Here is a 20,810-nt window from a genome sequence, read left to right as displayed (position 1 = left end):
ATCATAGCATACTGTAACAGTGAAGGATGCCAGGTGACTCCTCGTGCCAGTGACGGCTCTTTGCTAGAGCTATCCAATTAGTTTGATTTTCTTGTTCTGTCCCCATTGTATTTGTCAAGTATTTATCCAATTATCTTTCGAATGCTACTATTGAATTTGATCCAACAATGTTTCAAGCAGCGCATACCAGATCACTGTGTGCTAAAGAAAACAAATTGCTTCCTCATGGTGCCTCTGGTTCTTTTACAAATCAGCTTAAGTTTGTGTTCTCTGATTACTGGCCCTTCTGCTATTGGATATAGTCTCTCCTTATTTACCCTATCAAAGTTGTTCATGATTTTGCCAATCATATCATCAAATTCTGCATCTGTTCTGTGGAAAACAACAACAGCGTTTTTGGTCTGTCCACATAACTGAAGTCCCTCATGTCTGGTACAATTCTAATAAATTACTTTAGCACCCCATCTAAGGCCTTGACATCCTTCATATCATAAAGTGTGTTGCCCAGAATTGAATAGTCGAGATTAGGGCTTAATATTATAAAAGTTTTGCATAACTCTCTTGCTTTTGTTTTTATTCCTCTATTAATAAATCTTAGGACCCCATGTTCTTTTTAAACAACCTCCCCACTTGTTCTGCCAACTTCAACAATTTATGTATATATACCCACTTCTGTCTGTTTTGCAACCACTTTAAACTTGTGCCATTTGGCACATATTACATCTCCTCATTCTTCCTGCTAAAAGGTGTCTCAAGATATTCTGTGTCTGCCTATTACACAAATCTGTCTATATCCTTCTCTGAGGTCTGTTACTATCTTCCTCATTGTTTACTACATTTGTGTTTTTTAATCTATAAATTGTGAAATCATGCCCTGTATACCCAAATCCTGGTCATTAATATATTCAAAAACAACAGTGGCCCTAATACTAGCCCTTGAGAAACTAACACTCTTCACCTCCCTCCAGTATGGAAGACAGTTCACTACTACAGAGAGATCGAAAGTAGAGAAGGAAAGAGAGAAAATAGGGAGGCCAGTTAACTTGACACACACATTGGGAAAATGCTTGAATCTTACTTTCATTTTCTAAGTCTTTAATAATACGATCAGAGTCAACCTAGTTCTATGAAAGGAAATCATGTTTGATATAGATAAAGGGGAACTAGTATACTTGGATTTGCATAATGAATATACTAAGCTACCACACAGGCAAGTTGAAGGCCTATGGAGTCCCAATATTAGCATGGATTGGGAGTTGGTTAATAGACAGGAAGCAGAAAGTAGGGATAAATGGGGCACTTTCAAGTTGGCAGGCTGTAACTAGTGGAGTGTCACCATATTGGTGCTTCTATTTCTTGTGTATTGGTCACTTAGGCTGTAATGCAGATTAACTTTTTAATATTGCTTCTTTTTAGGTGCCAACAGCGAGTGCAGCTGTTGAGGGAACGTCTGCACTAAATCGGGTCAGGTGGGCATCAACTGGCAGGGAGGTGGCAGTGGGAGATTCAGAAGGACATGTGTGGGTTTATGATGTTAATGAGGTAATTAACATACTTGTTGTTTGTTATAACATTATTTTTGTAATCTGTTTAATTGGTCTGATTTAATTGGTTGTTCATTCGTGTATCTATGTTTTTGAAATTTTACATCCTCTTTCAAAAAATAATGTAATCTTGAATTTTTGTACTAATTTTAATGTTCTACTTGGAAACTGTGGGAAAAAAAGCTGGATATGAGTTTGCATATTTTTTTTACTAATTATATTTAGCATTGATTTAACTATATGTGTTGACTGATATTTTTTGCTAATGATTCTTATTGCAGATGATGAACAAACCGCTTAGTTAAGCGTAATTAGGGATGGGCAATAAATGTTAGCTCAGCCAGCAATGCCCACATCCCATGATTGATGGCATGACTTGATTTCAGATCTGTAATGTAGTACCTGTTAATTCTCAGATACTTTCGACCAGTTCGCTTACTCTAAGGTTTTACCCCGGTGTCCTTACTTGCAAAATGGACAAAGGACAAACACAAGTAAAGGTTCAACAAGTTTATTAATAATAACACTATTAACCCTTAAATTACCCACATAAAACAAGAGCATACCCCAGATTCAAGTATACTACCCATAAAGATGGTTTGGTTGAACTGCAGGCTCGATTCTCTGAGTCCCTCTGGTCCGTCGTCACGAAGGTGAGCCTCGATGGCAGCTTCTTCCTTCCTTCCTTCCTTTGGTCAGTCTTCCGAATGGGCAAGGCCGTCTCCTTCGTCGAGTCTTCGCTCCTGTGTGTCTCAAAGTGTGTCCCTTTATCCCCCAGCCTGCTTGCCTTTCCAGAAACTTCTCTGGCTTCTGGCCAATGAGGTTCCAGGAGGGGGGTTCCAATACCCAGTGGGTTTCTTGATGTCTGCCTGACAGGACACCAGGGTCCGCCCCCAGGTGTCCCATCTCCATGCTGTTGCTTACCTATAACTTGTTATCAGACAAGGGTATCTATAGGAACTCTTGGTGACAGAAAGTCTGGCCCGATCTGGGCTTCTAACAATGAGGTGCAATGATCTCCTGCTAAGTATCAGTAACGACCTTTGATGCGTGGTTGATGGGTCAGGCGCAGACACGTTTGTGTATTTGTACAATTGGCCTGCCTGAGGTTTGACTGTGTTTGATTTTAATATGCCCAATTCTTTAATTTAGGATATCCAATTTTATCAGCCTTAAAACGAGGCCCTGTTTACATCACTACATTCCCTCCTCTTGATCCAATGAGCGTCAGCGAACCGGATCACACAATTCTCACCAAACCATCTCAACAAGCAAGTACCCAGAATCTGGGGTTGACAGTATCATCCCTAACCCACAATAGTACCAACAAATTTAAATGAAGTAAAATAATTTAAAAAACAATAAGAAACAATACATCAATCGGGTATATACAAAACAAAGCAATAAACAGTACAAAATGAAGTAAAATAATAAAAAAAAACAATAAGAAACAATACGTCAATCGGGTATATACAAAACAAAGCAATAAACAGTACAAAATGACAAGTGACTATACATATTAAATATAGATGGGAGGGTATCAAGGCTCTTGATTGTAGAGCCTCTCCCAATGTCGGATGGCCCTTGCCAAGTCTGAGTTTTTGCAGAAATTCCTTCTTCCATCGGGCGTGGGGTGAACCACATATATCCGGGGTATCGTAGGCTGATCTTCTGGTCTTTGGTTGATGTGGTGTCTGCGGTTCGGTCTGAGATGAGGAGCCCCAGATAACAGGGAAGTATGTAGTTCATTCTGGGGAAGATCAAGGTAGCACCTGTCAATTCTTATTAATACCTGATTCTCTTTTCCTTTTCTTTACTAGAATGTCGTATGACCCTTCTTTTTAAAAAAACAAAGAAATAAGTAAAGGAATAATAAAGGCTGATGCACTATCAATCAAGCAAAGACTAGTTTGTATGCAAGAACAAATAGGCTTTTATTAGGAAAAGACTTGGAGCACACCCATGCCGATGAACTGGTCCAGAGACTGAGGCAGGGGGTGGGGAGCAGTCACCTTTATACCTGGACCAGGGGGGGAGGAGTCCCAGGCAGGGCCGGCAGGGGCATGTCCAGGCATGTCACACACACAGGCAATAAGCTAACAGTGGTTTACCACAAAGGCCCAATAGTGTCATACGAAGGGTTGGTCGGCAATCAGTGTTGATGGGGTTGAGTGGGGTAAGGAGTTTGCAGAGCGTGAAAATAAAATGTTGGGTATGACTATTTCCTCGGGTGGATGGAGCTATTACAAGGGGGCATAACTACAGGGTTCGTGGTGGGAGATATAGGAAGGATATCAGAGGTAGGTTCTTTACGCAGAGAGTGGTTGGGGTGTGGAATGGACTGCCTGCAGTGATAGTGGAGTCAGACACTTTAGGAACATTTAAGCGGTTATTGGATAGGCACATGGAGCACACCAGGATGATAGGGAGTGGGATAGCTTGATCTTGGTTTCAGATAAAGCTCGGCACAACATCGTGGGCCGAAGGGCCTGTTCTGTGCTGTACTGTTCTATGTGGCATGTGTCCTTGTTGGAGGACAATGGCACAGTATAACAATAGATTCTTCATCCCACAACCAAACTATGGTGTGTCAGAAAATTATGACGCAGTAAAATGTGGGTAGATAAGAAACCCTTTTCAATTGGGTGATGCATGGAGTGGATGGATAAAGCTATTTACAATCTGGACTGTGATGTCCTGATTCTTTCTTAGTGGAGGGAACCTATGTGGGTGGGCTTTGGCTGCCAGGTACCCACTGCATTACCACCTCTGGTAGTGAGTGCCGGGTCAAACGGTTCTGGGAGTCCCGGTACCAGGAGCGCCACAGGGGGTAAGGTTTGCGGGTTCCCCATCCTTTCCGTCAGGGTTCCCTGGGCCGGGGTTTTATTCCTGAAGCCCTGTAAATTGGGGCGAGGACCGAGGTTGCGTGTGCTATTCCTGGGGATACTGGGTGGGGGTTGATAACCTGGGGGGGGTACAGATTGTGGATCGTGGTTTAGGTCCGGTGCTGTGGGGTGAGGGTTGGGGCTTCCTTGTGACTCAAAGACTCCTTCCAGGGTGACATGGTATTGGTAACAATTTTGCTGGGAGCCGAATGCCTTCATTTGGTTCACATGATACCACCCGGCTTTCTTGTGGTCTACCATGACCTTGTATACCGAGGGGCTGGCTTTATCTATTACTGGATAGGGTCCGGCATATTTGGGGGACAAGAACGTTCTAGGCTGGAAGACTCTGAGCATTATCTGTTGCCCAACCTCATATTCAATGGGTTTTACCTTACCATCAAAATAGGCCTTACTTTGCTTCTTCCGTTTGCCTATCTTAACGGCTGCAGCCAGTTGTGCAGCCTGTATGTTTTCTAGGATGGCTCTCACGGCATTTTCATGACTTCGGGCCCAGACAGATCCAGCCCGAGTAAAGGTTCAATTCCTCGCATAGGTCGCCCGGTCATGAGGACATGGGGGGTGAATCCGGTGGAACTAGATACGGAATTGTGCACTATCATTAATATGAAGGGAAGGACTTTGTTCCAGGAGTGATTGTTCTGCTGAACGGTCTTACGGATCATATCTTTGAGGGTACGGTTCATCCTCTCGACTACACCGCTAGATTGGGGGTGGTAAGCAATGTGGAATTGTTGCTTTATCCTGAACAATTCCATTACCCGTTGCATTACCTGGGCAGTGAAGTGAGTGCCCTGGTCCGAGTCGATGCTGTGGGGAAGGCCCCACCTAGTGAATATATGCTGCACTAGGATGTCAGTCCTGACCTTGGCTGTGTCAGTGCGGGTTGGAAAAGCTTCCACCCATTTACTAAAAGTGTCTACGATGACCAGGATGTATTTGTAACCTCCCACTCCGGGCGGTAGGGGACCAATATAGTCAATCTGGAGATTTGTCCAGGGACCTTCCACAGGGCGAGTATGCCTCAGTTCCCCTTTGTGCATATTTATCAGGATTGTCTGTGCACAGATGATACAATTATCGACGTAATGCCGCACATCCTGTTCTAGGTTTGGCCACCAACACAATCCTTTGATTCGCTCACTTGTGGTTTCTGCCTCTTGATGGCCCTGGACATGGTGGTTTTGGAAAATGATTTGGTTACAGTCCCTGGTTGGGACCACATAAAGGCCGTCCTTAAGGACAAACCCATCCTGTACCGATATTGCGTCTCGCCATTTTTCAAAGGAGGCGGGGTTTGCCCCTTCCTGAATTTGTTTCAGGTCCTGGTCACTGCTCTGGGCTTGTTTTAGGTCTTCAACCTTGGTCTGGCTAACAGTCACAGCTTCAATTCGCTCTGTAACTATTGGTTGCCAAAATTTCCCCTCTCTAGCACCCTGTTTGGCTAATCCATCCGCCCTTATGTTCCCAAGTGGGGAGGTGCAGTGATGGGCCTTTACTTTAATTATGCCATACTCCCGGTCTTGGGCAGCCTGGAAAATAAATCTTAACAGTGGGGCTGATGGTAGAGGTTTCCCATCTGCAGATATGAATCCCCTTGCTTCCCATAGGGGCATGAAGTCTGTTAAACTGTTGCAGACATGCATACTATCGGAGTGTATGTCCATGGGTGTGGGGAACAGGTCAGGATGGCTGACTACGTATGCTATCGCTGCCAGTTCTGCAGCTTGTGCACTCATGTGTGCTGGAAGTTTTAAGGCTATCTCCCTCAGAGGCTTGCCTTCTTAGTCTTCCACATATATCCCACATCCTGTCCTCCTGTTTCCCTCTTCCACAATGGATGACCCATCTACAAAAAATTTTAAACTGTCCTGAGCCTGGGTTTGGCTGATTCCCCTGGCTCCTCCCCCCTTTTGTTTTGGCAAAAATGGCCCCTTGGGGTCTTTTATTGCCAGAACCTGGCATTCATGGGGCTCCCCGTCGTAGGTTAGGTTGTCTGCCAGGAATGTGGGGACCCGGGTGTTTGACCACAACGTCTCGACCCTGTAACATGAGTGTCCACCGTGCAATACGGTTTTGACTAATCGTCCCATCTTTAATTCGGCCGTTCAGCAGTAGTTGTATGAGGGTGTGTTCTGTAAGTATAGTGAGGGGGTTCAAGCCGACTATGTAGTTAAAGCGGTGCACTGCCCAGAAAACTGATAAGTGGGTTTTGCACACCAAAAAACTTTGTTCAACCGGAGTTAGTATGCGGGAAGCGTAAGCAATTGGGCCAAGTCGTCCGTGCCGTTCTTGGAGGAGCACGGCAGCTAGTGTGCAGTCAGTGGCCGCTACTTCAAGGATAAAGGGGAGTTCAGGGTTGGGTACCTGTAAGGCAGGGACTTGTGCAAGGGATTGTTTGAGGTCTGAGACTGCTTGTGTGTGTCGCGCAGTCCAGACCCACGGGGTGTTTTTCCGTAAACGTTCGGACAGGGGAGTGGCGAAACCATCTCTGTGGTTGCAGCAGTACCCCACTAAGCCCAGAAAGGAGCGCAGGGAGCTCACGTCCTTTGGTAAGGGAAGGCGTGTTACAGATTTAATTCGCTTCCTTTCTATTTCGTGCTTTCCCTCAGTCACTACTGTACCCAAGTAAGAGACCTGTCGTCTCATGATCTGGGCTTTCTTGGGATTTACCTTTAACCCTAATGTAGTGAGGAGGTTCAGCAGTTCATCCAATAACTTTAGATGTTCCCCTCTTGTTTCAGTCTGTCCGAGGAGATCATCTATGTATTGTACCAAACATTCTGGTTTGGAGAATCCCCCCAAGCCTTTTGCTAAGCGCTGGTGAAATATGGAGGGGGAGTTATGAAAACCTTGTGGTAAACACATCCAGGTGTACTGTTGTCCCCGGAGCGTGAAGGCAAATTTGTATTGACAGTGGTGATCTAAGGGAATTGACCAGAAGCCATTACTGATGTCCAACACTGTGAAAAGTTTTGCGTGTGGGGCTTGTTTCATTATGGCTTCTGGGCTAGTCACCACTGTGGGGGCTGTGACGGGGGTAGTCTGATTTAGGGCTCAATAATCGACTGTGAGTCTCCAGGAACCGTCCGGTTTCCTTACCGGCCATATGGGGTTGTTAGTGGAAGCAACTGCCTTGTTTTAATAAACTGCTAATCACCTTGGCCACTTCCCCTTCGGCTTGCTTAGGGAAGCCGTACTGTCTTTGGGGTTTAGGGTCAGGACCTTCTATGATTACCTCCCCTATTATTCGGCCGCAGTCATGCTTCTGACTGGCGAATGCCTGTGTGTGTTTGGCTAATATACCCTGTGCTTCAGGGTCTTCTGTCATTTCTGTGGGCCTGATCCACAATTCTCCAAAAGTAGATATTCGGTCTACGTATCTGCTGGTGGCCACCTCAACTGGGGATTGACAGGTGGTTGGCATTTGCCAAATGCAACAGTTAGCGGGGTCAAACGCTAGGTTGCATTTCCTCATCAGATCGGGCCCTAGAATATGATCTGCCTCTGGGTGGAGTTTAACCAAGATAGCTGGGTGATGACATATATTACCCAGTCGAAATTCTAATGGATCTGTTTCCAAGCCTTCCTGTAAATGTCCCGTAAAGCCACTTAACATTATTGTTTTCCTGGTAGGCCAAGTGCAGTGGAGGTCACGGGATGTGTTAAGAGTGGTACGGGATCCCCCTGTGTCCCATAGGAACTCTATGGGGCAGCCTCCTACTTTGCCTTTTACAAGGGTTCTCCCTACACTATCCCATTCAGTGTTGTAAACCCAAGTTGGGGAGGTCTGACATAGTCATGCTTCCAGTCCAGAGTCTAATTGGGGGTAGAGGCTGAAAGGGGTGTCGGAGGCATCCACCGGGGTTGTGATGTATTGTCTGGCAGGTCCTTCTAATGACATAGGTCGGGGTTCTCTGTGAAATCGTTGGGGCGGTCGTGGGTTCTGGCTGGACGGGGCTCTATATTCCTTGGCAAAATGGCCGATCTGGCCACAGTTGTAACACTGCGCTTGTGGGGGTGGATATCTGGACGTGGCTTTGTCTTGTTCCCTGTACCTGGGGTTGGGGATATATCGGGGTTCTGCGCGGGGCTGCGGTTTTCTGTATCGATGATTGGCAGGGGTATATGGGGGTGGGTGCCCTGAGCTTCCCTGTCCCCTGTTTCCACCTTCCCCTTTGTTACGCCAAACTGGGCTGGGTTTGTGTGGATTGGGTTCATCTTTCCGTGTTTTGTGGGCTTGGGGGTGTCTGTTTGTCTGACATCCCGTTCCCACACACGAGTTATTTTGCGGATGGCCCAGGCTTCTGTGTGTGTATTATCATTGGGATCAAAATTCTCACAGGCTTTCCGACTCCCCTCGGTGGCGTGTGCTATCAGGGTCCGGATCCATGTGGGCTGGTGGTATGCATTTAATTGGACTCGATTTAATTGGCCGAAAACCGCAACAAATTGGTTTCATAGTCAGCCAGCATAGGCTGTCGCATGCTCCCCTCTCTTTTGTTGGCAGTTGTTTAAGCCTTGTACCGGGTTATCCCTATTGTAGCCTATGGCGGCCAGAACGGCCGCCTTCATTTCTGGTAGGGTTCCCCCGGCCACGTTCTGGGGTTCAGGTAGGGCGGGACAGATGGCAGGACTTTAACAGAATAAGTTTAATCTCTTCTGTCTCGTCTAGGCCGTTTAAAACATGATATCGGGTGACCTGGTCAAAGAGAGCATGTGGATCCCCGGAGGGTTCAAATACTCCAATCACTTTAGCTATGTCAGTGAGCTGTGTCATGGTGTACGGAGTTACATAAGTCACATTGTGGTTCTGTCCATCCTGTCGTTGGGTGGTGACCGGATTCATCGGTACAGGAACCGGATTAGTGACTGGGCTTATTGGGATGGTAAAAGGCTTAGGAGCTGAGACTGAGTTTCCCCAGATGGGGGCCGGATTAGGTGGTGCCGTTGGTTCCACTACCCGGAAGGGATGGGGGGGGTCCCCAGTCAGCAGTGACGCTAGCTGTTGCATAATGGCAGGCATCCTCTTCTAAATCCCCCCACTCTACCCCTGGCTCACTATCCCCTGTTTCGGTCGTGTATGCACACACTACGCCCCTTTTTATGGCTAGTTGTGCTTTTAAATCTTCAATCTCGCGCAGGCATTTGGAGTGGTCTGTTGCGCGGGCTGTTTTTACTTTTCCTGCTTGGTGCAAAACTTATACTGCAGCCTGTAGGTCGCTGCATTTACGTTTAACTTCCTCTCCCTGTTGCAGCGCAGCCTCTCTCTCACGGACAGCACGCTGTGCCTTTTGGTAGGCTTTATCACACTGAGCCTGGAATTGGCTCATGTGTATCATATTGATTTGGTTCCTTTCCTCTCGTGTGTTTACCTCCGCTTCCAATTGTTGTGTGCACGCGGTCTTCCACCGGGCGCACTTAAATGTGAGGATGGTTAGGTACACTATCATAAGTAGGATTCCAATTACGGCCAGTTGTGACAGAATGCGGACCCATGGGTGGATTTAGACATTTGAACCCCAATCCCAGAGGTCCTCCCATTCAGTATGACTGGCCATAATTATTTCCTTTTAGGATTTGTCACTTGAGTATAGGTAAGGGATTGGGGTAGGGGTCCGGTTTTCACTAAATTCCCTCCTGTAGATTTTACCCAAATTCCCTAGACTGTTCTAGTTCTAACTACACAGTTTGTCCACCTTGTGTTACAGACACCGAGTTTATGGCCCAGTTTACTGGTTGAATCTGTATTAGTGCTTCACTCACTTAAGACTGGCCGTCACGTGGGGCAGCTACCATCTTAATTCAGGCTCAGACGGAGTGTTGGAGAATACTGGGTTGAAGGTTCGACTTCGGAGCAACGTATCAAAGTCCCATCTGGGTCGCCACTGTAGTACCTGTTAATTCTCAGATACTTTCAACCAGTTTGCTTACTCTAAGGTTTTACCCCGGTGTCCTTACTTGCAAGATGGACAAAGGACAAACACAAGTAAAGGTTCAACAAGTTTATTAATAATACTATTAACCCTTAAATTGCCCACATAAAACAAGAGGATACCCCAGATTCAAGTATACTACCCGTAAAGATGGTTTGGTTGAACTGCAGGCTCGATTCTCTGAGTCCCTCTGGTCCATCGTCACGAAGGTGAGTCTCGATGGCAGCTTCTTCCTTCCTTCCTTCTTCGGTCAGTCTTCCGAATGGGCAAGGCCGTCTCCTTCGTCGAGTCTTCGCTCCTGTGTGTCTCAGTGTGTCCCTTTATCCCCCAGCCTGCTTGCCTTTCCAGAAACCTCTCTGTCTTCCGGCCAATGAGGTTCCAGGAGGGGGGTTCCAATACCCAGTGGGTTTCTTGATGTCTGCCTGACAGGACACCAGGGTCCGCCCCCAGGTGTCCCATCTCCATGCTGTTGCTTACCTATAACTTGTTATCAGATAAGGTATCTATAGGAACTCTTGGTGACAGAAGGTCTGGCCCGACCTGGGCTTCTAACAATAGGCCGGTGAATTTCAATGAGAACAAAGAACAATACAGCACAGGAACAGGCCCTTCGGCCCTCCAAGCCCGCGCCGCTCCCCGGTCCAGGATTGAATCCTGAATCCAGGATCCCCGCCCAATTTTCCAGCCTATCTACATACCAATATCCTATCCACCGAGCTGTCCCTCACAGCTACGATGCTTTGTTCATTACAACCTATTAACTCACCCCCACCCCCCCATTCCAGACCATGTGATCTCCAGGGAGAGGCGAAAACCCAGAGTGAAAAACCCCAGGGCCAATATGGGGAAAAAAAATCTGGGAAATTCCTCTCCGACCCCCTGAGGCGATCGAAACGAGTCCAGGAGATCACAATGGCCCTGATCGGAAAATGCTTCCCAACCCTAGTCATTTCCACTTCCACGAACACCATATGAATTCCCTGCCCCCGAGACAGGTTCCCAACTATCCGCAGTCTCGCTCTGTACTGGCACCAGCAAGATGATCATAGAATGAAGCCTTGAAACGAGAAACCAGGAACAATTAGCCCGCGCCGCTCCCTGGTCCAAACTAGACCACTCTTTTGTATCCCACCATTCCCACTCCGTTCATATAGCTGTCTAGATAAGTCTTAAACGTTCCCAGTGTGTCCGCCTCCACCACCTTGCCCGGCAACACATTCCAGGCCCCCACGACCCTCTGTGTGAAATATGTCCTTCTGATATCTGTGTTAAACCTCCCCCCCCCTTCACCTTGAACCTATGACCCCTCGTGAACGTCACCACCGACCCGGGGAAAAGCTTCCCACCGTTCACCCTATCTATGCCTTTCATAATTTTATACACCTCTATTAAGTCTCCCCTCATCCTCCGTCTTTCCAAGGAGAACAACCCCAGTTTCCCCAATCTCTCCTCATAACCAAGCCCCTCCATACCAGGCAACATCCTGGTAAACCTCCTCTGTACTCTCTCCAAAGCCTCCACGTCCTTCTGGTAGTGTGGCGACCAGAACTGGACGCAGTATTCCAAATGCGGCCGAACCAACGTTCTATACATCTGCAACATCAGACCCCAACTTTTATACTCTATGCCCCGTCCTATAAAGGCAAGCATGCCATATGCCTTCTTCACCACCTTCTCCACCTGTGACGTCACCTTCAAGGATCTGAGGTGCAATGATCTCCTGCTAAGTATCAGTAACGACCTTTGATGGGTGGTTGATGGGTCAGGCGCAGACAAAGAACAAAGAACAATACAGCACAGGAACAGGCCCTTCGGCCCTCCAAGCCCGCGCCGCTCCCCGGTCCAGGATTGAATCCTGAATCCAGGATCCCCGCCCAATTTTCCAGCCTATCTACATACCAATATCCTATCCACCGAGCTGTCCCTCACAGCTACGATGCTTTGTTCATTACAACCTATTAACTTACCCCCACCCCCCCATTCCAGACCATGTGATCTCCAGGGAGAGGCGAAAACCCAGAGTGAAAAACCCCAGGGCCAATATGGGGAAAAAAAATCTGGGAAATTCCTCTCCGACCCCCTGAGGCGATCGAAACGAGTCCAGGAGATCACAATGGCCCAGATCGGAAAATGCTTCCCAACCCTAGTCATTTCCACTTCCACGAACACCATATGAATTCCCTGCCCCCGAGACAGGTTCCCAACTATCCGCAGTCTCACTCTGTACTGGCACCAGCAAGATGATCGTAGAATGAAGCCTTGAAACGAGAAACCAGGAACAATTAGCCCGCGCCGCTCCCTGGTCCAAACTAGACCACTCTTTTGTATCCCTCCATTCCCACTCCGTTCATATAGCTGTCTAGATAAGTCTTAAACGTTCCCAGTGTGTCCGCCTCCACCACCTTGCCCGGCAACACATTCCAGGCCCCCACGACCCTCTGTGTGAAATATGTCCTTCTGATATCTGTGTTAAACCTCCCCCCCTTCACCTTGAACCTATGACCCCTCGTGAACGTCACCACCGACCCGGGGAAAAGCTTCCCACCGTTCACCCTATCTATGCCTTTCATAATTTTATACACCTCTATTAAGTCTCCCCTCATCCTCCGTCTTTCCAAGGAGAACAACCCCAATTTCCCCAATCTCTCCTCATAACCAAGCCCCTCCATACCAGGCAACATCCTGGTAAACCTCCTCTGTACTCTCTCCAAAGCCTCCACGTCCTTCTGGTAGTGTGGCGACCAGAACTGGACGCAGTATTCCAAATGCGGCCGAACCAATGTTCTATACATCTGCAACATCAGACCCCAACTTTTATACTCTATGCCCCGTCCTATAAAGGCAAGCATGCCATATGCCTTCTTCACCACCTTCTCCACCTGTGACGTCACCTTCAAAGATCTGTGGACTTGCACACCCAGGTCCCTCTGCGTCTCTACACCCTTTATGGTTCTTCCATTTATCGTGTAGCTCCTCCCTACATTATTCCCACCAAAATGCATCACTTCGCATTTATCAGGATTGAACTCCATCTGCCATTTCCTTGCCCAAATTTCCAGCCTATCTATATCCTTCTGTAGCCTCTGACAATGTTCCTCACTATCTGCAAGTCCTGCCAGTTTTGTGTCGTCCGCAAACTTACTGATCACCCCAGTTACTCCTTCTTCCAGATCATTTATATAAATCACAAACAGCAGAGGTCCCAATACAGAGCCCTGCGGTACACCACTAGTCACAGGCCTCCAGCCGGAAAAAGACCCTTCCACTACCACCCTCTGTCTTCTATGACCAAGCCAGTTCTCCACCCATCTAGCCACCTCCCCCTTTATCCCATGGGATCCAACCTTTTTCACTAGCCTACCATGAGGGACTTTGTCAAATGCTTTACTAAAGTCCATATAGACAACATCCACGGCCCTTCCTTCGTCAACCATTTTGGTCACTTCTTCAAAAAACACCACCAGGTTCGTGAGGCATGACCTCCCTCTCACAAAACCATGTTGACTATCGTTAATGAGTTTATTCCTTTCTATATGCGCATACATCCTATCTTTAAGAATCTTCTCCAACAACTTCCCCACCACGGACGTCAAGCTCACCGGCCTATAATTACCCGGGTTATCCTTCCTACCCTTCTTAAATAACGGGACCACATTGGCTATCCTCCAATCCTCTGGGACCTCACCTGTGTCCAGTGACGAGACAAAGATTTGCGTCAGAGGCCCAACTATTTCACCTCTCGTCTCCCTGAGCAGCCTTGGATAGATTCCATCAGGCCCTGGGGATTTGTCAGTCTTTATATTCTCTAACAAACCTAACACTTCCTCCTTTGTAATGGAGATTTTCTCCAACGGTTCAACACTCCCCTCCGAGACACTCCCAGTCAACACATCCCTCTCCTTAGTGAATACCGACGCAAAGTATTCATTTAGGATCTCCCCTACCTCTTTGGGCTCCAAGCATAAGTCCCCACTTTTGTCCCTGAGAGGTCCGATTTTTTCCCTTACAACCCTTTTGTTCCTAACGTATGAATAAAATGCCTTGGGATTCTCCTTAATCCTGTCTGCCAAGAACATTTCGTGACCCCTTTTTGCTCTTCTAATTCCCCGTTTGAGTATTTTCCTACTTTCATTATACTCCTCCAGAGCTCCCTCCGTTTTTAGCTGCTTGGACCTAACATACGCCTCTCTTTTCCTTTTGACCAGTCCCTCAATTTCCCTGGTTATCCACGGTTCTCTAATCCTACCCTTCCTATCCTTCTTTTTTACAGGCACATGCTTGTCCTGTAGCCCTAACAACCGTTCCTTAAAAGACTGCCACATACCAGATGTGGATTTACCCTCAAACAGCCTCTCCCAATCAAGAGCTGCCAATTTCTGCCTGATCCCAATAAAGTTAGCCTTCCCCCAATCCAACACCTTACCCTTGGGACACCACTCATCCTTTTCCATCACTATCCTAAAGCTAACAGAATTGTGGTCACTATTTGCCACATGTTCCCCGACCAAAACTTTGAAGACCTGACCGGGCTCATTCCCCAGCACCAGGTCCAGTATAGCCCCCTCTCTAGTTGGGCTGTCCACATATTGTTCCAACGAACCCTCCTGTACACATTTTACAAATGCCTCACCATCCAGAGTCCCTGCCCTCAGCGATTTCCAGTCTATACCAGGGAAATTGAAGTCTCCCACTACAACAACCCTATATTTCCTGCACCTATCCAGTATCTCCTGACATATCCATTCTTCCACTTCCCTTGGGCTGTTGGGGGGCCTGTAGTACACCCCCAACATAGTGACTGCGCCTTTCCTGTTTCTAAGCTCCACCCAGAGTGACTCGCTACACGACTCCTCCGAATTGTCCTCCCTCTGCACCGCTGTAATATGCTCTCCAACCAATACCGCTACTCCCCCACCTCTTTTGGCCCCTCCTCTGTCTCGCCTAAAACACTTGTACCCTGGAATATTCAGCTGCCAGTCCTGTCCCTCTTTCAACCAAGTCTCCGTCACCGCAACCACATCCAAATTCCTCGTGCGCATTAAGGCCCCATGTTCGTCTGTTTTACCTGCTACGCTCCTTGCATTGAAGTATAAGCACTCCAGACCCCCAGGCTCAGTGAGGTCGTCCTCCCCCAGAGTGCTCTTCTTCTTTGCCAGCCTTGTCCCAGCCCCAAGCTCGTCCCCAGCCACCACACTTATAGACCTAATAGTTTGATCCCCACCCCCCTGCCATACTAGTTTAAACCCCCCCGAACTGCATTAGCAAAGCTCCCAGCCAGGATATTTGTGCCCTTCCAACTTAGTTGTGACCCCTCCCTCTTGTACAGGTGCCATCCTCTCCTGAAAACCTCCCATTGGTCTATGAAAATAAAGCCCTCCCTCCTGGACCAGTCCTTTAGCCAGGCATTCATTTGAACCAACTCCCTATTCTTATCCTCAGTGGCACGAGGCATTGGGAGCAGCCCAGAGATGGCCACCCTAGTGACCCTACTTTTTAACCTATTGTATACACGTTTGTGTATTTGTACAATTGGCCTGCCTGAGGTTTAACTGTTTGATTTTAATATGCCCAATTCTTTAATTTAGGATATCCAATTTTATCAGCCTTAAAACGAGGCCCTGTTTATATCACCACCGTAACCTTGGGCATTAGGTGATGATTATTTCTATCCATTATGCTTGAGTAGGTTATAGCTCATGAAAAATAAATGTTTGAAATATATTTATGATACATGCTGATTTATTTTTTAAGTTAAATATGTATTTTTTTTTAACTGAGGTATTTAACCTGCAGGGTTTTAAATATTCTGATAATATCTGTTCATTTTATTTAGCATTTAAAATCCCTTTTGTTTAATTAGTGTTGCAATGTAATCATCTGCCAAAGCAGAATCTTCACAAAATTTATGTTTGAGTTGTAAGAAAAAGGACGCCTGGTCAATGATTATTTGACCATTTAATGAAAAGGGTTTTGAAGAGTTCTGATCATGTCACCAATGATTGATTTAATATTTCTTTTTAGTTATAGTATTTCTATTAAAACTACATGATAAACATTGTGAAGTTGGTTGTTTTCACTGAATAAAAGGTTCTTCAGTTAACTGCTGTAAATCTGTCCTGCCCCTTAACTCACCCCACAGGATTTCAAGACTACATTTTTCCCATAAACTAGACTATCTAGAAAAATGTAAAAGACAAAAACTGCAAGCCACTTAGTCATTCCAATTGCTGCTGCTTTCTCAGATAACATTCCCAGTAATTTTCTCCAAAGGTATGCTTTCTTAGATTTGTTTCTTATATGAAGAATCCTTAATGCTGATGTAACTAGTTATTTCTAACCTGCCCTATTGCACAGATTCACAGTACAAGGCTACAATAGTGTTTCACTTCATTTTCTCCTTAATACAAATATAGTTTTCCAGCATTGTATCTGTTTTCCTGTGTACATTTGTCAAAAATTAATTTATTGGAACAAACCAACAATAAACAGACAAAAGCAAATTACTACGGATGCTGGAATCTGAAACAAAAAAGAAAATGCTGGGAAATCTCAGATCTGACAGCATCTGCAAGGAGAGAAAAGAGCTGACGCTTCGCATCCTGGTGACCCTTTGTCAAAGCCTTAAGATGACAGACTCAGGATTTTCATTCTGAGATTTTTACAAATTGCAAATTCTGAAATCAGTGCAAAGGCTTTGACAAAGGGTCATCTGGACTCGAAACGTCAGCTCTTTTCTCTCCTTACAGATGCTGCCAGACCTGCTGAGAATAAACAGACAAAAATTGAAATATGAACTACCAATTTTCATTTTGAAGTACAAATAGAGCTTGTACTTTATCTGCACTTTTAGTTTTTTATTCATTAAGGATCCAATGTAATAATTATAAAAATATAGAACGTTCGCTTGTGCAATTCTGCCACAATTAATAATGAAATCACTTTGAATGTTGGAATAATGTAGCATCTTGTAACAACAAGTTCTCATTTTGTCAATTCAGGTTTTAAAGATTGAGTCTTCAATTTCAAATCAGTCATTATATATCTTTTATTCCTGCTAGATCTCACCACATATTGAAATCTGCTCAACTTGACCACATTAATGTCTGTTTGACAGATTTAAGTTGAACCTGAATGACTAGTGAGGCTTTGTACTCTTCAGACAATGATAGAAACATTGAATGGAAGAGCAAACTTTGAATATCAAAGAACTCTCTAGATTATTTCTTACTGATCATTGGATAATAGAACCACACATGCATAAACAATGTAAAACTCTGCTGTTCACTTTTTAAAACATAAGAGAAGTTAGTTGCTCCATCTTTTGAAGAGACCTTCTTGTACTGATTTCAGATTTTGCAATGATTTATAAAAACCTCAGAATAAAAATCCTGAGTCTGTCATCTAAGGCTTAAGGCCTTTTGTTCCCAAACACTGAATTTTATTTAATTTGATCATTAATGCAGTGGAAAAGCATACTATCCAAGTAATAAATAACCTAATCAGTAATCCATTTTACCAGTCTCTTGACTGAAAAATGGGGAAATTTCAAAATTTTTAAAATGTTTCCATTAATTTTGTCGTTTCCATTGTGTGTTTTTATTTTGCATCATTCTAAGTTACTATTCTGCCATTTGCCATTTAGACAGATACAGCAAATATTAATCCTATCTTTGCAGGTTAATACAAAAGAAACCATTCCAAATTAGAAATATATTTTACTACTTTAGTAGCCATTTCTCTGTGAAATACTGGAACAGCATAAATGGGCCACATTTGGGCACCCATTGTCCTAAGTTAATTTAATGTGTGTCAAATTTAACTTTCCAATGCATTTTTTTAAACCCTGAATTCAAAATGTTTTCTTTGCAAGATTTGGCATTACTTTCAAAGCTAGGTTTAAGACTATCTTCTGACAAGGCAGCGATTTTAACAGGGAAAAGCATAATGAGTAATTAAACTGGATTCATCACATTGTAAAGATCATTTTTGAGTAGCCTGGTTTAATTTTAACGTAGAATTACCTACAAAACATAAAATAAATATGAAGACTATTTGCTTTACACCTTTCACTGCTAATTATTTTTTCTTTATTCTGTTTATATTATACTTTAATAGTTTAATAGGATTTTGAATCATATGTAATACATTTTATTTCTGCTGATTATTGCTTCATAAGTTGCTTAGTTTCATGCATTGCTTAATTTTTACGTGTGTCATATAGTCAGATGAGTTGACTATTTAAATGTTAATTTGCTTTACCTTTTCAAGATGTACTATAGCTCGAGACAAATAGTAACAAAGAAGGAATTTAATTATATCTTTGGTGGCCCTGCCAGCTTGAGGGTCCTGATTTGCCAGTTGGTTGCCAAATGTTCTCATGCTGTTCCCAACTTTAATAAGCTCACTCCAGAGCATCAGCAGCTCTAGCTAAAGTATTAAATTAAATTGATTCTCACCTGCAGGAAGGTATTCAGTGATCCAGATAAGTGCCTGCTAATATTCTGGGATTTAAAAATTGGATTGAGTTAAAATTATGCAGGAGGGTTCTTTTAAATCAGGAAGGACATAGATGCCAATAATCCATTAAATCTGTCCTCAAAGCACTTCCATTTGGATGTTTGTCAATAAAATCATTTGCACAACGATTAAACTGTCTCTACCAAAATATCAAAATTCCTTTCCAGTTAATGGCATGTTTCCCAGCAACTCATTAAGTAGCATGTTTGTTTTATTCTTTTTAGAAAGCTTAACCCTTGGTACAGAAATTTTTAGAAGTGACTAGACAGCCAAAACCAATCTTTCTGCTAGAATCTCCTGAACACACTACCTGTCAAATGATCTTTAAAATAAATCAAAAGTCACCCACAAATTATTTTTCAGCAATACTGTGCAGATAATGAACCAGATTCTTTTAAAATATTCCTCACGGTTCATCTTTTTTATACAGAGTTATGTGCATGTTTACTGCTAGACCAATACGTAAGCTGGCTAATTTTTACCCATGGTGGGGTGGGGGATTCTCCGGGTCCACTAGCTGCTGGGGAGTATCGCGATGGCCCGGAAAATCGGGAGTCAGTAGAAAGAGGTTCCGTGCCAGTCGCCAATCTCATTACAACCCTCCCAGGTTGCACTGCCAGCCCTGATTGTGTTCCCGCCCATAGCAAATTCAGTACTTTAAATGTAATTAGCCCCTCCGCAATGAGAGGCATCCTACGCCGCACCCCCACACCACACAGGAACGAGGTTTGTCTGACCTGAGCCCCTTCCCCAAGACCCCGCCACTCAGACACCCTTCAGGCCACGCACCTTGGCAGCAGCAATAGTGCATTGGCACTGACACAAGGCCTTCTGCTCCATGGGGGCTCAGAGGTAGGTCCAGTGGTTTCTTGCCACTCTGCTGATGCCAGGCAGCAGCAGAAGTGTCCCACAAGAGTCTTGGGAGTTGGTTGGACTTGGGCTGAGGGCAAGGGGTTGACCTCGCCACTCTCCCCTGAGATGGGAGTGTCATGGCTGCACTGCCCCTTCTACCCCTGGCAGATGAGAGCAGACCCCTTTGAAGTCCTCTGACATAGCTGAAATTGCACTTGAAGCCTTTGATCTGTAACAAATTCAATGTGCAGTGCCTTGTAAAAGATTCAGCTGCCAGTTCAATGGATTTCTGCGATCCTCCAGCCATCTGTGTTCATTTCCGTTCAAGCACCAATTGATCCTGACCCAAATGTTGATAATCTAATCCTGATTGACAGTCCATGGTTTCACTTCCTGTTTTGCATACACGTCAAAGAGAAAGTGACCCTGCTGGGAAATATTTGTGTGGGCTCTCAGTGAGAATGGAATCTGGCTTGGCTGTGATGTTCCACATTTGAATGGTCTACCATTATTCACTAAGGCGGCTCATACACATAATAGTTCGTTCAGTGCTCTATCCCTACAGTTTTAACTTTTTAAAAAATATTGTGAATTGAGAGATTATGATAGAAAACTGTATATACATCAGTGTGTATCTTGTGGATGGAATTTTACCAAAAATGACTTGTGTCATTTCGAGCAAGAAAACTGGTGCAATTTACGCTACATGTGCAGTGGGATTGGGATTGCAATCTTCCTATCCTTAGTCATTTTTTTGGAGGGGGGGGGGAACAGTTTTGCACCAGTTTGGAAAGGGGGCAGAGCTAAACATGCCAACAAACCTGGCTTCACAGATATACAGCATTGTTTTAAAAGGTGCCCCATCTGAAATTGAAACTGAACCCCCCCACCCCTCCCTCCCACCATCCCTCATTGAAGGCATGCTTCCCCTTCCCCTGAATCACCAGCCTGATCTCCCCCCTCGCCCTGAACTTAGATCACCGGCATTGGGGCCTCCCAATGGGCTCCCCTGTATGCTCCACTCCTTCATGCTCTGCCCCCTTGGCACACTGCCT

General features: G+C 45.1%; 1 protein-coding gene across 2 annotated transcripts in view; it reads left to right on the top strand.

Annotated features, from left to right (window-relative positions):
* Positions 1-20,810, top strand: part of dync1i1a (dynein cytoplasmic 1 intermediate chain 1a) — a 229,551-nt gene that overhangs the window by 206,865 nt on the left and 1,876 nt on the right. For both annotated transcript variants that reach the window (XM_078227973.1, XM_078227966.1), the window contains one exon: positions 1,417-1,542. In XM_078227973.1, coding sequence (XP_078084099.1) covers positions 1,417-1,542 — 126 coding nt within the window. The remainder of the gene's footprint in view (positions 1-1,416; positions 1,543-20,810) is intronic.

The sequence above is a fragment of the Mustelus asterias genome, chromosome 2 (assembly GCF_964213995.1).
Source record: "Mustelus asterias chromosome 2, sMusAst1.hap1.1, whole genome shotgun sequence".
In the NCBI taxonomy this organism is placed as follows: Eukaryota; Metazoa; Chordata; class Chondrichthyes; order Carcharhiniformes; family Triakidae; genus Mustelus; species Mustelus asterias.
Note: the sequence above shows the minus strand (reverse complement) of the source record. Positions and strands in the feature narration are given on the sequence as shown.